This window comes from Leguminivora glycinivorella, chromosome 26, assembly GCF_023078275.1.
Source record: "Leguminivora glycinivorella isolate SPB_JAAS2020 chromosome 26, LegGlyc_1.1, whole genome shotgun sequence".
Classification (NCBI taxonomy): domain Eukaryota; kingdom Metazoa; phylum Arthropoda; class Insecta; order Lepidoptera; family Tortricidae; genus Leguminivora; species Leguminivora glycinivorella.
The window spans coordinates 6,220,924-6,241,599 of record NC_062996.1 but is presented as its reverse complement, the minus strand read 5'-3'; the positions used below and the strand labels follow the sequence as shown (position 1 = coordinate 6,241,599).

At 40.1% G+C, this 20,676-nt stretch overlaps 1 protein-coding gene across 1 annotated transcript in view; it reads left to right on the top strand.

Annotated features, from left to right (window-relative positions):
- The window catches only part of LOC125239888, a 35,009-nt gene that overhangs the window by 11,641 nt on the left and 2,692 nt on the right, over positions 1-20,676 (top strand). The window contains exons 8-14 of the mRNA XM_048147652.1: positions 496-630; positions 3,980-4,117; positions 6,433-6,545; positions 8,646-8,763; positions 10,067-10,151; positions 10,484-10,566; positions 18,818-18,886. Of these exons, the coding sequence (XP_048003609.1) occupies positions 496-630; positions 3,980-4,117; positions 6,433-6,545; positions 8,646-8,763; positions 10,067-10,151; positions 10,484-10,566; positions 18,818-18,886 (741 nt within the window). The remainder of the gene's footprint in view (positions 1-495; positions 631-3,979; positions 4,118-6,432; positions 6,546-8,645; positions 8,764-10,066; positions 10,152-10,483; positions 10,567-18,817; positions 18,887-20,676) is intronic.

The window sequence follows — 20,676 nt, the reverse complement described above, 5'->3', positions numbered from 1 at the left end:
TACCCCCCTACATGTAAAGTGCGGGCTTATTTTTTTTTTCATTCCAACCCCAACATGTGATATATTGTTAGATAGGTATTTAAAAATGAATAAGGGTTTACTAACATCGTTTTTTGATAATATTAATATTTTTGGAAATAATCGCTCGTAAAGGAAAAAAAAGTGTGCCCCCCCCCCCCTCTAACTTTTGAACCATATGTTTAAAAAATATGAAAAAAAACACAAAAGTAGAACTTTATAAAGACTTTCTAGGAAAATTGTTTTGAACTTGATAGGTTCAGTAGTTTTTGAGAAAAATGCGGAAAACTATGGAACCCTACACTGAGCGTGGCCCGACACCCTCTTGGCCGGTTTATTTCTTAGACTTTACGGAGTTATATATGTCTTTGATATTAATTAATAATACTTATGCAGATAATTATGTGTTTACCATGAATAAACTTTCTTTTCGATTTATCTTTCAATTCAGTTGTTATACATTTATTTCTTTTTCAGGTGTTAAAACGTGGCATCATCGGCACAGGAGCTGGTACCCTTCGCTTATGGGAGTCTCTGACTCGACCGGGGGGAGCCATAGCCAAGCTTGATTCTTGGCTCGAACCTGATAACTATACTAATATACTGCACAAGGTAATTTCCTACTTTTTTTTATACTACGTCGGTAGCACACAAGCGTACGGCCCGCCTGATGGAAAGCGGTCACCGTAACCTATAGATGCCTGCAACTCAAAGAGTGTCACATGCGCGTTGCCACCCCATTAGAAACTTGTACATTCCCTTTTGCTCTGTTAAATACACAGTAAAAATCAGTGTACAAGTTCCAAGGAGGGTCGGGTTGCCGACGACTAAGTATAGACGGAATAAGTCAGTTCCGTAAGTCCTCCCGTCATCAGCACACCGCACCCTCGTTGAGCTCTGGCAGCCTTACTCACCGGCAGGAACACAACACTATGAGTAGGGTCTAGTGCTATTTGGCTGCGGTCTTCTGTAAGGCGGAGGTAAGGCCTGATTCGTAACGGATTTGTCAAATTCAGAGTGCTTTTTCTTGTATAATTTCTAGCTTACTTTATATATACATTACACCATTCAAATTGCCAGATTCACAAAATTATTATGTTAGAATCATGTTTAAAAGCAATTCTCAACTAACTAGATAGATAAAACTAAAGTGATCGCTGAAAATAATTCGGCGACAAATTGCTGTCAAAAACTTGATTCCTGTTGACGAAACTTGCATTTAAATCATTTTCAACACTACCAGGCAACCAACATTATACCTTATCTGAAAGGCAATTTCTTTACGATTCCTATGAAACAATGATAATGTAGATGAGTCTCCAAATATCCACTTTACTAGGAATTCAGTCGATGCACTGTCCGTTACTAAGCATTTAAAGCAAAGTAACCACTTTTCGATAAAAAATCTACAACAAAAACTGCTGAACGAAGCTGTTCGCAGATTTTATTTAATAATATGATCTTTTAACTTTATTCTGACAATAGCTGGATATCATCCACCACAGCTATGAAGCCAGCAGCCTGCTAAAGCCAACGCTCTTCAAATCGGGTAAAAAACTTAATTTAACGAAGTCTCATAGTATTCACCTATTAACCGGAATAGGATGGAGTGTCTAAGAAATTCATTCATTTAAATGACACCAACCATAAGCCACCAAAATATTTAAAAAAAGATAGTCCTTGATAGGACTAAAACTAAGAATGTGTCGAAAAACACTGTCGGATGTACGATGGAGGGCATAAAACAAAACTTACAACATGAGCGAGGAGAAATGGAGAATGATGAATTTACTAATAAATAATAAATTTTAAATACATTTTAAACACATTATAGAAAAACATACTTTGATTCGGCCGGCTCTGGTACCGTTAAAACAGTTTTGAATTTGACAAATCCGTTACGAGTCAGGCCTTACTACCCCAGTTGGGCTCTGCTCTAGATTCAAGCGAGATGATATCCGCTGTGCTGTTCCCTATCACACAAAGCGGAATATCAATCGCTATGCCCTACCCCCTCCTTTTTAAGGTTGTGTATCTCAATTTAAAAAACTCTTATCCTCTAGCACAGTATAAACCAGTAATAACTCTTCCAACAAACGTACGCCGCGCGCGGTGCACACAAGCGCGTAGTGTACGTACGCAACACATGCAAGCGGATTTGGATAAACGTGGATAAGAATAATATGCATAATGATATTTTACGTGTTTTCTGACTGATATAATATGGTATTATTATACTAATACTTATAGTTAATAGTATTAAATAACAACATCTTACTTTGGACGATGTCAAGTAGCATTTAATAGTAATTTTCAGGGAGCGTACTTTTCATGCCGATGACATTAATCTGACGTCACGCTCCGTATAGGATGATCACAAATAGTTTTATTGTAAATTATTAATCATTAGTCGTCATTTCGTCATTTTAATCGTGTAGATACAAATTACTTCAAATACAGTAGTCCATTTACATGTGGCATAAATAATACCTACTTAAAATGTGAAACGTGAATAAAATTATTTGTTTTTATAAATAAATTTAATTAAATAGTATTGTTAACAACACATTACAATAAATACGTAGAAAAGAGAATTCCTCTCTAACGTAAAGCACATCATCATTCTTGCATTCATTACCATGCAAAGAAATTCATAACTTAAAATGATTAATGATTAATAATTTACAATAAAACAATTTGTGATCATCCTATATGGAGCGTGACGTCAAATTGATGTCATCGGCACGAAAAGTACGCTCCCTGGTAATTTTGTTCAACCACGTGCTACCGAACGCAGTAGGTAATTTTCGCGTCACCGCTGCCGGAGATTAACTACTGTGCCGTCCTTATACTGTGCCTCTAGCGACCCTCCATACAAGTAAATTGCCATTCAAATTTGAATCAATGGTATTAAAAAGAGAAAACAGGGCTGAATTTCTTTGGTTTGAAATGTTTGAATATCAAACGATATTTAACTTTGAATCAAATTTCATTGAAGGTAATTTCTAGGACAGTGAATCCTAAAAGTTGTAGCATAATTTGTGCGACTACCCATCTATCACAACCAAATATCTCCGAAACTGCTGGTTCGATTGGACAGATTTTTAGGGTTCCGTAGCCAAAATGGCAAAGTAGTTTCGTCATGTCCGTCTGTCCGTCTGTCCGTCTGTCCGTCTGTCACAGCCGATTTACTCGGAAACTATAAGTACTACAGTGATGAAATTTGATGGGAATATGTGTTGTATGAACCGCTACAAAATTATGACACTAAATAGTAAAAAAAAGAATTGGGGGTGGGGCCCCCCATACATGTAACTGAGGGATGAAAATTTTTTTTCGATGTACATACCCGTGTGGGGTATCAATGGAAAGGTCTTTTAAAATGATATAAAGTTTTCTAAAAAACATTTTTCTTAAAGTGAACGGTTTTTGAGATATCAGCTCTCAAAGTCGTAAAAAGTATGTCCCCCCCCCCTCTATTTTTATAACTACGGGGTATAAAATTCTAAAAAAAATAGAGGTGATGCATGCTAATTAACTCTTTCAACGATTTTTGGTTTGATCAAAGTATCTCTTATAGTTTTTGAGATAGGTTGATTTAACTGTAATTTTGGTTAAGTTATTGGTTTATTATATTTGCTGCTACGGAACCCTTTGTGCGCGAGCCCGACTCGCACTTGGCCGGTTTTTTTTATATTATACATAATTATGTAACTTAGTGACGTTTTACGTAAATGATTTTTTTTTAAATTACGAAAATATTCATTTATTTATTTAAACTATTGCACAGCAAAAATATACAGTTACAAAAGGCGGACTTAACGCTACATGGCATTCTCTACCAGTCAACCTTTACATAAATAAATAGTCTTACATGTGTAGATGAGAAGTTTATGGTCAAGCGTGAGTGTTAATTGGATATATATTTAATTGCAATATTCACTTAGTTCCTAAATTTCAGGGTCTAGAGCGGCTTGTGACAAAGTTCCAAACTCTGGTCCGGAGTCAGATGCAGCCAGACGAGTTTGTCTCTCTGTTCTTCAATGTGGCTAACCAGCTGGAAGACGAGCGACGAAGCTTTGCAGTCAGCAGACTCAGGGTAAGACAGATTATTTTTCCCCTCACTAGCTCGGAAACACGTGTTTTGTCCTTTAATACCGGTAAAAACGCATTTTATCCACTAGTGGGTAAAGTAATTAGACCTTGATTAAAGTCAAATTAACTGCTTTAAAATTGATAAAAGTAGGTGAATCTACCTGTCTGTGGAACTACTGGAAACAGTGATAAACGCATTTTTTGCGTTGTAGTTTCCTCGCTATAGTGAGGGCAAGTTTTGTGTTACACTCGGGTGCAAATGTATTTTACTTCTCATGTGTTAAAAAACTCGCAAGTTCAGGATTCTATTCTCGAACCACTCGCTTCGCTCGTGGTTCAACTATAAAATCCTTTCACTTGCTCGTTTTTCAATTCCACACTCGGCGTTAAAATACAACTTTGCCCCCTTGTATAACAAATAACTATTTCTCAAACATGCAATGAAATATTGTCTTTACGTTCCTTAAAATGGGCTGGGAAGTATCGCTTTTTGGGCGCAACAACTCGAGAGGACTGTAAAGGGATTTCATATTATTTTTTAGGCCTAGGCCTGCAAAGTAACTTTTTTTTATAAAATATTGACCTTTAGAGCATTTTTTTTTATTTCATTGTATGTTTGAGAAAAGCACTATACATGCCTCGGCGTGAAAACGGATTCCCGGCCTCGTATCCCTATCCGGTATATACCCACTTGGTCAGAAATCCTCATTTTCCCGGCCTCTGATGTAATGTACTATTTCTTTCTTTCTAGATCAGGGAAATTTCCTACGCCATTTTTCTCTTTAGTGGAAAATGTTAGCATTTGAACACATCCACACTAATATTATAAATGGGAAAGTGTGTGTCAGTTTGTTTGTCCGTCTATCACGGCAAAACGGAGCGACAAATTGACGAGAATTTTAAAGTGGAGATAGTTGAAGGGATGGAGAGTACTTTTTGTCTTTTTCTAACCCCCCACTTCCCTACAATGGGGGGTGGAAGTAAGCATTCCGCTATTTTCGAATTTACTGCGAACGAAGTCGCAGGCAATAGCTAGTTATAAGAACCACTTTCTTGGTTGACCGTACCTATTCTCAAAAAATATCTAAATAAAATATAACGTAAAAAAAAGGAAAGTTATAAGATAATTATTACAATTATAAGGTTTAAAAACACTTTAGTACAAGCAAATACTATGTAAACTCTACGAGTTAATACGTGCAGCTTGGTGCCAAAGTTGGCAACATGCACACTAGCGCTCCTAGCGGCATAAGTTGATCGAAATAGTTTAGTTTCATACAGTATAAAATTAAAAAAAGTCACATATTCTTATTTTTTTGTTTTATTCCGTCTAAAAATGTTAAAGTAGATCAAGTAATAGCATTTTCTATTTTAATTTACTAAAATAAAAGTCTGAACAACTACTTTGATCAACTCGTACCGCTAGATGGCGCTAGTAAAATTGTTGCCGTTCCAATGTATGGGAAACGTCAGAAGCTGCACGTATTAACTCTAGAGTTTATATAGTATTTGGTACAAGTCGGATTCTTTAACGCTCGAATACTGAGTCAGTTTTTAAAGTGACATGACGCATGTCTTTATTGGTAGGTTACCATAGGATAGGAGGCAAACGAGCAGACAGGTCGCCTAGCCTGTAAGCGATCACTGCCGCCCATGGACACCAGAAACACCAGAAGTGTTGGAGGTGTGTTGCCGGCCTTTAAGATTGGTGCACGCTCTTTTCTTGAAGGTCGTATCTAGGGATGTTACGAATATTTGCATTCGCATTCGCATATGCGAATAATTCGCATTCTTTTAAACATTTGCATTGACATTCGCATTCGCTTCAAACGATGCGAATGTTTTGCGAATGCGAATGTGTGCAAGTCGCAGCTTGTTCCTCGCCCGCGCCGGCCGCTCCAATTGCTACTTGTCGACTGTCGACTCGCGCATGCGCAGATAGGTCAAATTCGTACGGCGTGAAGTTCGTACTCGGCATTTTGACCAATAGTAAGCATTTTAAATTTTTTACCTAGCGGGTTGTTGGTGATTGCTTGGTTTTTATTTTGGTTTTTTATGAAATTCAGCGATATTCGCATTCGCGTTCGCATTCGCACATTCGCATTCCGAATATTCGCATTCGCATTCGCGAATGTGACACATGCGACATTCGTGACATCCCTCGTATCGGTCCGAAAATACCGCAGGCGACAATTCATTCCACAGTTTAGCCGTGCGAGGCAGGAAGTTTCTGGAGAAACGCACAGTTGCGGACTGCCAGCCATCTAAATGATGGCGATGGAAATATTGTTGTAATGTAAACATTTTACTTTATTTCAGGATACGGAGACCCTGAAACAGTCGCCCACCGACACCATAACGCAGTACGCGTATAACCTGATGTCTCACCAGACCAAAATAGCGCAGAAATGTCTCGACGACCGGGCTGGCAGGTAGGACTCATTCCTCTATCTAATATATCAACTAGATGGCTATGAAACACCAAAAATAAGTTTTCACCACACCAACTGGTAAAGGCTTACTTTGCTATTCGAAAACAGATAGCAAAATTGTATTTTATCCACAAGAGTGCAAAGTGATTTCATACAAATTTTAACTTGAAGTCTTGAGCTGGCTGGTATAATTTACGTGTAAATGATGATTTTGAATCATTAATATTGATTAGATTGATAGATTTGATTTAGTTTGATGTTTTATAGTCAGTATTTTGTTCGGTTGGTGTGGTGAAAAATTTTGTGTTTCACTCGGTGCCAAAGTTTGTTTAACCTTTGTGCCTTGAAACCCTCGCAACGCTCAAGATTCCACTTTTTGAACCACTCGCTACGCTCGCGGTTCAATATTGGCATCTTTCGCTTGCTCGGGTATCAATATTAGCACGTGCGGTTAAACAACAACTTTGCCCCCTTGTAAAACAAATAACTATTTTATATCAACTGAATGCTAGTGTAGAAACAAAACTGATAGCTAGTAACTTCTTAGCAACTCGAAAAATCTGAAGAAGATGAAAGAGGGTCTTTAACCCTTCTAAAAGATATTTTGTTCAAGACCGAACATGCTACCTGAGCAATTCTTTAAAAGTTTGTATGAACATACATACATACAATCACGCCTGTATCCCATAAAGGGGTAGGCAAAACACATAAACTACTCAAGTTTCAGTGCCACCCTTGGCAAAAAGGGGTTGAAAGAAAACGACATTGTGACAGGTTGCCAGCCTCTCGCCTACGCCACAATTTAACCTGGGATATATCCCACAGTCGATTTCTACGACACCCACGGGAAGAAAGGCGGTGGTGAAATTCTTACTCTGTAACCGGAGACCCTGAAACAGTCCCCCACAGACACCATAACGCAGTACGCGTATAACCTGATGTCTCACCAGACCAAAATAGCGCAGAAATGTCTCGACGACCGGGCTGGCAGGTAGGACTCATTCCTCTATCTAATATACCAACTAGATGGCTATGAAACATCAAAAACAAGTTTTTATATCAACTGATAGCTGGGCCATTTTAGGGTTCCGTACTCAACTAGGAACCCTTATAGTTTCGCCATGTCTGTCTGTCCGTCCGTCCGCGGATAATCTCAGTGGCCGTTAGCAATAGAGAGCTGAAATTTGGTACCAATATGTATATCAATCACGCCGACAAAGTGGTAAAATAAAAAGTGCTCCCCCTACATGTAAAGCGGGGACTGTTTTTTTTTTTTTCATTCCAACCCCAATGTGTGATATATTGTTGGATAGGTATTTAAAAATGAACAAGGGTTTACTAAAATTGTTTTTTGATTATTTTAATATTTTAGGAAATAATCGCTCCTAAAGGAAAAAAAGTGCCCCCCCCTCTAACTTTAGAACCATATGTTTAAAAAATATGAAAAAATTACAAAAGTAGAATTTTTTATAACTTTCTAGGAAAATTGTTTTAAACTTTTTTTGAAAAAAAATCTGAAAACTACGGAACCCTACACTGAGAGTGGCCCGACACGTTTTTGGCCGGTTTTTTGCTGGCATGTACTTGTAGCGCGGCGATAGAATCGTGGAGTGAGCCGCCCCTGATAAGGATTAAAAAGAAAAGTAAATCTTTCACGATTCATTCAGTTATAAATACAAAAACAAAAAAAAGACAAAATACAAAAACTTAATTTCTGGCCGGGATTCGAAACCCTGACACCTACGATCTATCTGCGTACATTAGACCGACCTCGTACGACTGAGCTAAGCGGAATCGATGCGCGCGCGGTGAAATTAACGACCATATTTTACGTTTACTAACGCGAAAGAAAAACTCATGAAAACTCGAAAATTCGCGTTTTCCGGGATCTAAGGCTACGCTAGATCGATTTTTCACCCCCGAAAACCCCCACATAACAAATTTCAGCGAAATCGTTAGAGCGGTTTCCGAGATCGTCGGTATATATATATAAATAAATACAACAATTCCTCGTTTAAAAGTATAAGATAATAAACTGTTTTTAGTGTATATTATTAAGCTTGTAAACCCAGATAGTGAGAACCCACCTTGTTCCAGAAGACACAGCAGCGTAGCCATTTGCAAGTACGGCACTTCCACCCAAGAGTGTTCCTGTCTCTTCAGCAAGGTCTTCAGACTGCCGTGCAGACATATTCTCATGTTGACTACTGAACTAAAGGTATTAGAAAACAATTTGTAAAATTAGGCCCATTGTAAAATCAGGCAGATCATTGAAACTCCTATATTTGGTCAAAATTAAGCAATCAATACAATCTGACTGACTTACAATCGGCTGAAGGCATATAGAAGACAACATGCTACATGCAAGTACGGCACTTCCACCCAAGAGTGTTCCTGTCTCTTCAGCAAGTTCTTCAGACTGCCATGTCGACATATACTCATGTTGACTACTGAACTGAAGGTATAACCACTTTCGGACATTTTCTTATATTTTGTTAGACCAAGTAGAAAAAGTCCTATAATGTGATATATATTTATAAACTACTCGCAAAGCCCTTTAATTTGATACCACACACGGTATGATCGAGCGCTCGGTTGCGATTTCACTATTTTTAACACGAAAGCCCTCTTAAGGAAAAAGTTAAATTTGTTTTTACTATTCCTATTTTGTTACCAAGATTTCTTTGATGAATTGAGTCTCAGTCTCATAGTCTCATCTCGCTCAGTATTTCATAGTGATACCATATTAGCAAATTGTATTGACAGTTCTTAAAAAGAAGCTGATTTGACTAGTAGGGAACTAGTCTATTGTTAGGGTTCCGTACCTAAAAAAGGAAAAACGGAACCCTTATAGGATCATTCGTGCGTCTGTCTGTCCGTCGTTACAGCCAATTTTCTCCAAAATTACTGAACCGATTAACTTGAAATTTGGCACGCATATATTTTAAATTTTCAATTTTGGATAAAAGTGAAAATTAAAAGTCAAAGTTTCTAGAACTATATTGTGTTACATATATCTAATGAAAGAGGTTTTCATAAGTATTTCAAAAATATTTTTTTAATAATTTTTAGTAAGGTAATTTTCAAGTTATTTAATAAAATAGGCAAAATTTACCATTCCCCCTCCCCTTATTTCCGAAACTACTATGCGTAAAATTTAAAAAAAATACACGAAATAGTTTTCAATCTATAGATTACAGGAAAACCTATTAGAAATCTACAGTAAAGCGTAAGTCGGACTTAAAATAAAAGAAAAAAAATCATATTACGAATTTCACTCACTGCCGCTGCAAGGAGTTACCGAATCTCTTGAAATAGTTAGAGCGCGTTTGAATATTACATATAAACTCATTTCTGTTTCGTTTTGTTCAAAATATTGATTATTCGCATAAATGACTTAAGTTCCTATTAAAAAGGAGGCGCTTCAGCCCTTCTTGTAGTGTACGGAACCCTTACAACGCGAGTACAACTCGCACTTGACCGGTCTTTTTTAATTGCCCACGTTTTCGTGTCCGTTTCAGGTGAAGACACACATCCCGTTCGAGCCTCGCTGGACGGTGCAGCATTGCCTTTTTGGCTGCGAGAGCGCCGCGCCGCAGCCCGCAGGTGAGAATATTTGGTTAAAGCGTAGAAAAAATTAAAATTTTGAAAAAACCCCCGACCGCGACATAGTAGGTAGACCGATTTTCATGAAACATGGCTAAGAACACTCCCGAAGTCCCGACTTACTCAGCTTTCAGACAAAAAAACTAAATCTAAATCGATTCATCAGTTCGGGAGCTACGATGCCAGAGACAGACACACACACAGACAGGCAGACACGTCAAACTTATAACACCCCGTCGTTTTTGCGTCGGGGGTAGGTTTGTGTCCACAACGTATTGTACCATAATTTCCGATTTTTCGGACTTGTATCATAGTGTTATGTTCTGTTTCAGCGGGCGGTAACTACATGGAGCAAGTTGTGGTAGAAGCTGACGCCACGCACCGACAGCCGGTGCAGCAACAGCAAATACATCAGGTGCATTTTTTTTTTTTTTTTTTTTTTTTTTTTTTTATTTATTGAACATAGTGCAAGCTTACAGTCTGAACCAATACACCTACACATTAACAATACATGCAATATAATAAAAATAAAACATGCTTAGGTAAAATGTCGTATAAATGTCGAACAAGTCAAACTAATCAAATAAACAATTAAGAGGTAAAATAAAATAAGAAAATTTAAAATAATGTCAAACAGATTACGGGTCAGTCAAATAAAAATTCATAAATTGTCTAGCAGTTTTGCATAAGTATGCTAAACGATCAGCAAACATGTCAACGTCAACGTGCTGAGTGAGCATCGCCTGGAGAAGCGTTAAAGCACGCGTGGTGGGCGCGTGCCTCGCGTAACACGTGCGAGCGGTCGGCCGCTGCAGCAGACACGGCCGGCGACGCGGTGCCACCGCCCCCTCCAAGTCGCGCGGCACACGCTTGGGAACTAATAACCCTATCTTTCCTAACACATCTGGGCTATCAACATGGTGGTGGATGATGGAGAGATAGTGTATCAGGAGCAGCAACTTCCTCCTCAAACCGAGGGTGTCTAGCCCAACCATCCCCGAGACAAAGATGGAAGGGTAGAGGTACGGGTAGTATCCATAAGCTTTCTTGTACAACCAGCGTGCAAATTTCCGTTGTGTTTTCTCAAGCATTAATGAATACTTGGCTTCATACGGATCCCAGACAACCGCACCATACTCCAACTTACTGCGTACGTAAGCATTATAGAGAACCTTGGCCACTCCGACGTGAAATTGCTTGGATATTCTCATTACAAATCCTAAGGTTTTACTGGCCTGCCTGCTAATGTTAGTGATATGCGAATGGAAGTCAAATTTGCTATCCAACATTAAACCCAGGTCACGAATATCAGTGACTTTCTCCAAAGACGAGCCCGCTAGACTGTACTCAGTTTGGAGTGCGGAACGTTTACGTGTGAAAGTTATCGCCTTACACTTTTTGGCATTAAAGGGAAGTCTATTTCTCACGCTCCACCCAGCAGCAGCATCAATATCAGCTTGCAACGCCGCACTGTCACTACTATCACCAATGCCTAGGAGCAGCTTCAGGTCATCGGCGAAAAGAAGACATTTAGCTGCCCTAATTGTATCAGGCAAGTCATTTATCATAATAAGAAACAGAGTGGGGCCAAGGGTACTGCCCTGACTTACACCAGACAGCGTACAGTAATCGCTAGACTCGAAGCCGCTCACCCTAACGTACTGTTGCCTACCGCACATATAACTAGCTAAAAAATCTAATAGCTTCGGCGTGAAGCCCACTAGCGCCAACTTGCCCAGCAATATGTCATTGTCGACCAGGTCGAAAGCTTTTCTAAAGTCGAAATAAGCTGCATCGACCTGGCGACCAACATCCATCTCCTTGCAGACATAGTCAGCAAGAGCAACAAGATTCGTGACAGTGGATCGCGACTTACGGAAGCCGTGCTGACTGGGGTGCAAGCGATCTGCCACCTGTACACTTATATGGCGATTGAGCATGATTTCAAATATCTTGCCAAACACAGGCAGCACGGCTATAGGCCTAAAAGAGGTAATATCCGTATTGTTACCTTCCTTGGGAACTGGCGTCACCCTAGAAGTTTTCCAGCGATTTGGATAGACGGAACATCTGAGCGAAAGGTTAAATATATGCATTAGAGGCGTAACCAATGTATCAGCACAATCTTTGGCTAGAAATACTGGGATACCGTCCGGCCCGCTAGATGAGCGGGGTTTAATTTTACGTATAGCCGCCCTTAAATCAGACTCAGAAACGAAGGGAATGGAGACAGTTCTCGAGTCACCGGAGACATGTGCCACGCGCGCCGCGGCCGCCGCGTCCAGGTTCGGCCTATCTTGCTGGAACACGGAGCTGAAATAATTGGCGAAGGCATCCGCAGCATCCTGACCACTCACTTCTCTTCCTTTAAAATAAAAAGACTCGTCACTGTGCTGTCGTTCCCTTTTTTTGTCTTTGACATAATCCCAGAACTTCCCCGGGCAACTAATAATATTACGTTGTACATTATGAAGGTAAAGTTTATACGCATCATCAATCAAATACTTTACTTGTGTTCTGTAATATTTGAACATATGCCAATTGAAATCCTTGCCCTCTTGTCTGAAACGTTTCAAGTGAAAATATTTTAATTTAATATTGCGTATAATCTCCCCTGTGAACCATTTTGGGTATACGTATTTAGAATTATTATTAGTACGATTTTTTAAAGGAACAAATTGATTGATACACGAATAAAGTTTGGTGTACAGAATTTCGGTAGCAGAATCAACATCAGCAGCTGACAGGAGATCGGTCCAATCAATGGCTGCCAGAGCCGGATAGAGCATTTGGTAGTCCGCCTTACGCCAGTTCCAGTCTGGGCAGGAGGCGGCGCGCGAGCGCGGCGGGGCGGACGGCGGAGGCAGGCTGCAGGGAAACGTTACTAAAAGCGCAAGGGGTGGGTGGTACGCGTCCATCGGGACCAACGCTTCATCAGAACAGGCATATACCGACAAAAGTTTTTCATCCAAATCACTCAGCACGAGATGTAACATGCCCCCGTGTTCATTAAAAACATTATTATATTGAGTCAGTTTACAAAAGTCGCAAAATAAATCAAAGTCACATTTAACACTAGAAGAACATGAATTAAGATTAAAATCGCCTAACAAAATGAAACATAGGTCAGGATAAGCACATACAGCATTTTCAATACATGTCAAAACATTCGTATACTGGTCAGCATTATAGCTCGGAGGTAGGTATACGACACAACACAGAAATTTCAAATTCTTATAAGTGATTATTGCAAATAACAATTCCATATCAGTGGTAAGGCCATCGATATCATGGAGGACACGCATTGAATAGCGGTCTCGCGCGGCCAGCAGCACCCCGCCCCAGCCGGCGTCGCCCGCGCGGTCTCGTCGCGCCACGCGCCACCCGCTGGGGAAGAGCTCACCGTCGCACACGGAGCTTGTCAGAAAGGTTTCCGTAAGGCCAATAATGTCAAATTTACAAGCTATAACATTCTTAATAAACATGTCAGTCTTAGATCGCAATCCCCGGACGTTCTGGTAGTTAAACAATAGTTTTTTCTGCCGGGGGTGGGCCGTCGACACGGCTTTTCCCCGGCCGGAACGAAAGTTCTGTCGCCAATATTTAACACATATTCCTTCGGCCCAATTACTAGCTGACAGCACTCGGTCAGAGAACTTTGCGGGCACTCCAAGCTTGAATGATGAATAGTTCCCCCGGGGCTTAAGGGGTTCGACCGTACACACGTCACTTTCACAGATAGTCTCCAGATGTGCCCGCACTTGTTCAGCTGTGGTGCCTTCCTGAACGTAGCATAGATGTAACTGTTGCAGTCGCTCCGCAGCAGACAAGGGAGTAGCACCAGGCGGCGCCGTGCCGCGGCACATGCCACTCTCGGCGCCGGCTCGTCCCACGAGACCGCTAGCTCTGCTTCTACGTCTGTGTCCACCAACGTCGCTGCCACAATAGCCGTTACCTCCAGAGACTCCTTGGGCACCACTACGATCACGATTACTGTCGTCTTTGGAGGGTGGGTTAGACATCCGTCCCCTCCTGTACTGCACACTTTTCCAAGCTAGTTCGTTTTCTGCAGTAGTGGAGGTATTGTCACGACTATCATCGTCATGGTCATGGTCGCTTGCATCACCGTTAACAACATTAATTTTCCTACTATCCAGCGGCTTGCTTGCAGAATTTGGAAGAGCCAGAGGAGCACTTTCTGGTACAACTTGTTGTATAGAGCAGAGCGCAGGGGATTTTGTCGTAGTAACGGGGTTGCCAGTGGTAGAAATAGGCAAGTTTAATTTGGATGTTTCTGGTTGGGGTGACAAATGAGCACTATGTGCAGATATATCCACCTGCTGCGTTTGCTTGCATGTGCTAGACGGTGTTACAGTCGACGGAGAGGTGGTGAATTCATTTAGTTTAGTTAATAGCGAGCTCTGAATATCTAAAACCTTATTCATTGTTTGTTTAAGCTCAGTTGACATGGGCAAGATGGCATCCAAGAGCCAAGAAGGGTTCCGGTTTGCAAATAGAGTGTTAAGCTCTTCCCTTATAATAGATCGTAGTGTGGCTCCGCCGCATGCACACCTAGGCGGCGGCTCGTCCACTCGATGAGTTTTCTTTGACCTGTACTGCCCTCGCTCAATGGTGATATTTTTAAAGTCGTTATCCAAGTCCAAATCTGAGGTATCAACTATTTCAGCAATTGAACCATCATTACCCATACAGTTGCTTAGGCTAGGAAATAGACGTACAGGTGTATTTGTATTTCCAGTTTTGGGTATTGTACGTCGGCAATCCATACAAATCCAGCAATTGAGGTCCTCGTTTGACAAAGCTAGGTATCTATCCAACATTAACCCGGCACACAATAAGTCGTACGATTGAGCGCATTTACTACATTTCATGTATCTTCCATCTTCAGCTACTAATTTGCAACCAGCGCACAGAGCCATGTTGGACGAAACCGCTGAGTATATTGGCTAGGATAAATATGCTAACGTGATGTGGTTTCCGAACGCTCCCTTCTGTTGACAGTTGCAATTATGATGTTGGCATACGTGCTAATGTGTCACCCTCTATCCAATCTGTCGCCAATGTCACTGTCAGAAATGTCAACGTCAGTTTGCTTCAACAGCTGTGTACGTCACGTTGTTATCCCGTTATCTTTGACGAAATTTCGGATTTTTAAAGTGTAAACGGTTATCTACGTACTTTACTGTGGCAGGAAACGTTGAAATGTTGTGCACCGTAGTTGAATTTGACGTGATTTCGTCCGCAAGGCGGACCACGCCACTGTTGTACACTTCACCACAATGTTCGTAAGCTTTTATAACTTATTAAGGATTAAAATTTAGCGAGCCTTCTCTTAGAGATGTTTATCTTGCTGGGGTTGCCAGCCTCATTTTACACCTTGTTAGGGTTCCGTAGTCAACTAGGAACCCTTATAGTTTCGCCATGTCTGTCCGCGGATAATCTCAGTGACCGTTTGCACTAGAAAGCTGTGGACGTAGTTTTTTTTTAATACTACGTCGGTGGCAAACAAGCATACGGCCCGCCTGATGTAAAGCGGCCACCGTAACCTATGGACGCCTGCAACTCAAAGTGTCACATGCGCGTTGCCACCCCATTAGAAACTTGTACATTCCCTTTTGCTGTGTTAAGTACACAGCAAAAAGGAGTGTACAAGTTCCAAGGAGGGTTCGGGTTGCCGACGACTCAAAGGACAATAGACGGAACAAGTTAGTTCCGTAAGTCCTCCCGTCATCAGCACACCGCACCCTCGTTGAGCTCTGGCAGCCTTACTCACAGGAACACAACACTATGAGTAGGGTCTAGTGCTATTTGGCTGCGGTCTTCTGTAAGGCGGAGGTACTACCTCAGTTGGGCTCTGCTCTAGATTCGAGCGAGACGATATCCGCTGTGCTGTGTTACGCAGAAACGTTCCATTCCACATGAAATTGTCATTAAGTTTTAGACCTTGTATGAAAAACAAAAGTCTTTCATTTCAACAAATATTTCAGATGGATTGGATTCTGCGTAACTACGTCCTGGTACCAATATGTATATCAATCACGCCGACAAAGTACTAAAATAAAAAGTGGAAAAAATGTGAGTGTGCACGGTAAAATGTCCCACTTTGTCGATTGCTATAAAGCCGCTTTGTCAGTTATTTCATATAAAGTTACAAGTAAATCTCGTCTTAATGGTAACCGACAAAGTGGGACGTTTTACTAAACACACTCACAAATGTTTTATTAGGGCAACCCCCCCCCCCCATATTTTATTTTATTGCACCTTTTGAGAATGAGAAGTGAAAAATAGTTTTTTCATCACAATTGTTGTTTAAAGGTCTCATTGTATCTACGTGTACTGAATAATAATGTACTATTTTATTCCCAAGGGAGTTATGGATTTAGTTTTAAAAATTAATACTATATCCGGACGTAAAATTAATTATATTGTGTGTAAGTCAGGAGGTAAGGATTTTGTAAACTAGTGTCTATAACTCTCTCCAGGCTGCGGCTGTCGCAAGTTATTAACACTCGTTGACAAAATGCCCCTTACCTCGCTTGTTGCACAATATACTATTTCTTACATTCCAAATGCTTTTAACTCGCACTTTTTAAACATCGCCAAAATACATGCAGTAAGCAACGATGAGCACCTATCCAAGCAGTACGTTAGTGGGCACTTGGGCAACACTGATATACCGTCCTTCGCATTCCCTATTGTTACTCGTGACCTTCTGGATAAAACCATAAAGTCAATGTTAAGGACCAGTACCACTGTAGACGTATATGACATATCTTTAAATATATTAATAAGTATCTGGCCTATTCTATCTGACATATTAATAGTTTTAGTTAATGACATGTTTCAAATTGGAATATATCCGAATGTACTTAAAAATACACGTGTGTGTCCGGTCTATAAAGGAAAGGGTGACAAGAGTGATGTAAACAATTACAGGCCTATAACTATAGTACCTACAGTGTCAAAAATTGTTGAGTCAATTTTGTCGTCTTCCTTAATGTCGTACCTGGAACATAATGCATTGCTGACCGATAACCAGTATGCCTACAGACAAAAACGCTCCACTACTACAGCAGCACACAAAATCGTTGACTGCATTTTGACTGGATTAGATGATAAGTACAAGATGGCTGCCATACTGTGCGATTTGTCTAAGGCTTTCGACATCATTAGTCATAAACTACTTTTAAATAAATTAACAATGTATGGCATAAATGGTTCCGCACATAAATTGCTTGCATCATTCTTGTCTGACCGTCAACAAGTAGTTAAGATGCCACTAAATGGCCAGAGGCATGTTTCAGAGACTGGCTACATTAATTTAGGCATTCCTCAAGGGTCGGCGGCCGGAAATACGCTATTTTTATTGTTTGTGAATGACTTACCCTCTGCCATCACAAATGGACTCTCAGTGTTATTTGCAGACGACACCACTGTAGTTGTTAAGGCAAAAACACACGCGCAGTTGGCCGAGGGAATAAATGAAGCTTGTGACCAATTACAGACATGGTTTTCATCAAATGGCCTACTGTTAAACATAACAAAATCCAATGTCATGATGTTCTCGGGCCGCAACACCACGGTACCGCCATGTATCAGTAGCTGCCCAATGCCGTTATGTAACGAAGTAAAGTTTCTGGGTTTTGTACTTGACTCGAATCTGAATTGGAAGTGCCATGTCGATCAGCTTTGTAATAGGTTGAGTAGTTCTATATTTGCGTTGAAAAAACTACAACCTTTGATATCAAGGAAGTCGCTTAAAAACGTCTATTTTTCACACTTTCACTCCTTGATGTCATACGGTACACTGATTTGGGGAAATTCAACAGATGCCAAGAGAGTATTGATTCTCCAAAAACGTGCCATCCGTTTACTGGCTGGGGTTGAACAAAGGTGCCACTGCAAAGAACTCTTTAAAAAGTATTCCATAATGACGCACTTTTCCCTATACATGTTTCAAGTTTTGATGTTCGTAAGAAGAAACTTGTCTACGTTCAAACGTGTCGAAGTTATAGGCAAACAGATAAGATCGACGGGAAGACTGCGAACAGTGCCGCGTCGCATGGCACTTTCATGCAAGAATCCACGAGTGATAGGCCCTACCTATTACGAACGCCTACCCGCCGAATTAAGAACTGAAATCTCTGACGAAGCATTTGAACTTCAACTGAGGAACTTTTTATTGAAAAATCCATTATATTCGGTAGATGAATATATGGAATTAAAATTGTAATAATTTACTTGACATTTTGAACTATTATTATTACCAATTGCTCATAATTTCATTTTAATATGACGATCATTATGAGATACCTAACTATTAGACTTTTAACTTGACTTGTGCTATATTATTTATTTAGTTTTTAATGGCGGTGGTTTTGAAAACCACATTTACAAATTGTTAATTTAATAATTTCTATTGTTTTTGAGTATTATTGACGTTATATTATTGTATCTTTGCATGCCAAATTATTATAATTGACGATCATAATGTAAATTCATATAGGTTAACGTAGAATAATTTATACTGTAATTTACCATTATGAAATAAATAAACTCAACTCAACTCAACTCTTAGTTGTCTTTCCTGTAGTGTATAGTGTTGTATATATATGGTGTGTGGTGTAACATGGCGTTGTGCGCAGGTGGGCGGCGTGCGGCAGCAGTACGTGCTGGCGGCGCCCGGCGCGCAGCAGAGCCCGCAGGTGCAGCAGGTACGACACGACCACTGCCATTCCAATGCGCACCCTGCGTTCGGGGTACGAGAGATTATGGAACGCGTTCGGAGAAACGTTTTCATTATGGCGCAATTTCATTAGTCGATAACTCGTTCGGTATACAGCATACGGGGAGTTCCCGTATGCGATATAACAACCGATAAAAGTTACTATTAATATATAATTTCCCGAATGCGGGCCCTGTGGCATGCGTTCCAGAAATCTCTCGCACCCCGAATGCGGATTCTATCGACTAATGGCGCAATTTCATTAGTCGATAAGGCCCGCATGCGGGGTACGAAAGATTTCTGGAACGCGTGCCACAGGGCCCGCATTCGGGGAAATTAAATAGTAATTGTGCATTTCATTGGTTGTTATCCCGCCTGCTTGGACTCCCCGTATGTTGTATACCGAACGAGTTATCGACTAATGAAATTGTGCCATTATGGTTCCAGCAGCTGCCGTCGGATCTAGTTCTATCTAGAGTGTGTGACCCAGATCTTTATCCCCTTATTCATAAACATTCACTAAAGTTATCAAGCCGATAAAAATCGTTTTCATCACATTTGCTGTTTAAAGGTCTCATTACGTCTACGTGTACTGAAGAATAATGTACTATTTTATTCCCAAGGGAATAATGGATTTAGTTTTAAAAATTAATACAATCCCCCATATAACCATAATCGGTCGCCGTTCCTACGCAAATCCTCCTATTTTGTGTACACACAGGTCTTCGGGTCTCAATGTTTAGTCGCAGTACGGTCGACGTTTAGTCGCGGCGACCCAAATGGGGACGATTGGTAACAGGCACAAATGGTCACAGAAGTGACAGAAGTGTGCACTACGCGTGCACACATGGTTACCGTTTGGCGACTACTTTCCGAAAATCATTCGTTCATTTCATTCTTTTCAAATGGCGACTGTCAGAGACGTCAAAGTAAAAAAGAAATAAAACCATTTGACATTAAAATGTAATGGCGTAAGAATTTGTTAAAGATAAATATTGTTTGCATTTGTAATATAATGTGGGCTAATTACCATGGCCAATTAAATTGCTCGAGTGATTTCATAAAATAAGTCTAAATTTATCAACGCGCCATCAATTTACCTCAGTTTAACCAGTAATAATATTATTGACTACTCGGTGTTTGCGTGTTATGTATATTGATTGGTGAAGTTTTAGTGCTCCGGTGCATACACTATACTGAAATATTAAAAATAATGCCTAGAAAACCAATAAAGTTGTTAAAATATGGATTAAGACGGTAATATTCCATGTAAAAAACAGTCGCCAAACGGTCACCAAACGGTCGACAAACGGTCGCAAAATGGTCGCAGCGTACACGCGTGACCGAAAGCTGTTTTCAAAATGGCGTAATTCTTGTATTAATTTTTTCCAGGTATCCTCAAACTTTATAAACAATTAAATATGCCGTCGTACTCAGTTGCCCTCACTAAAGAAGATTTAAAAAAAAAATGTAACGTGCGTACCGAGCTGCTGGGTTGTAAAGGATCGGGGATCATATTATTATGGTCTTCTATAGAGCAACTAGTATTTTGCGGCATTTCACAATTGACACTTGTTGAAGTAGTCGTCAATAATATTACTATTAACATTAATTTCAGCGATCTGTACTTCTTTTGTCAAGATTTTTGTATAGATAAGTGTCTACAAATTTGTAATGTTAAAGAGACATAAATAAAAAAAAAATAAAAAAAAATAAAAATCATTTATTCATGTACCAAAAATAGCAGTTATAAACAGGCCATAAACTATATTAACACAA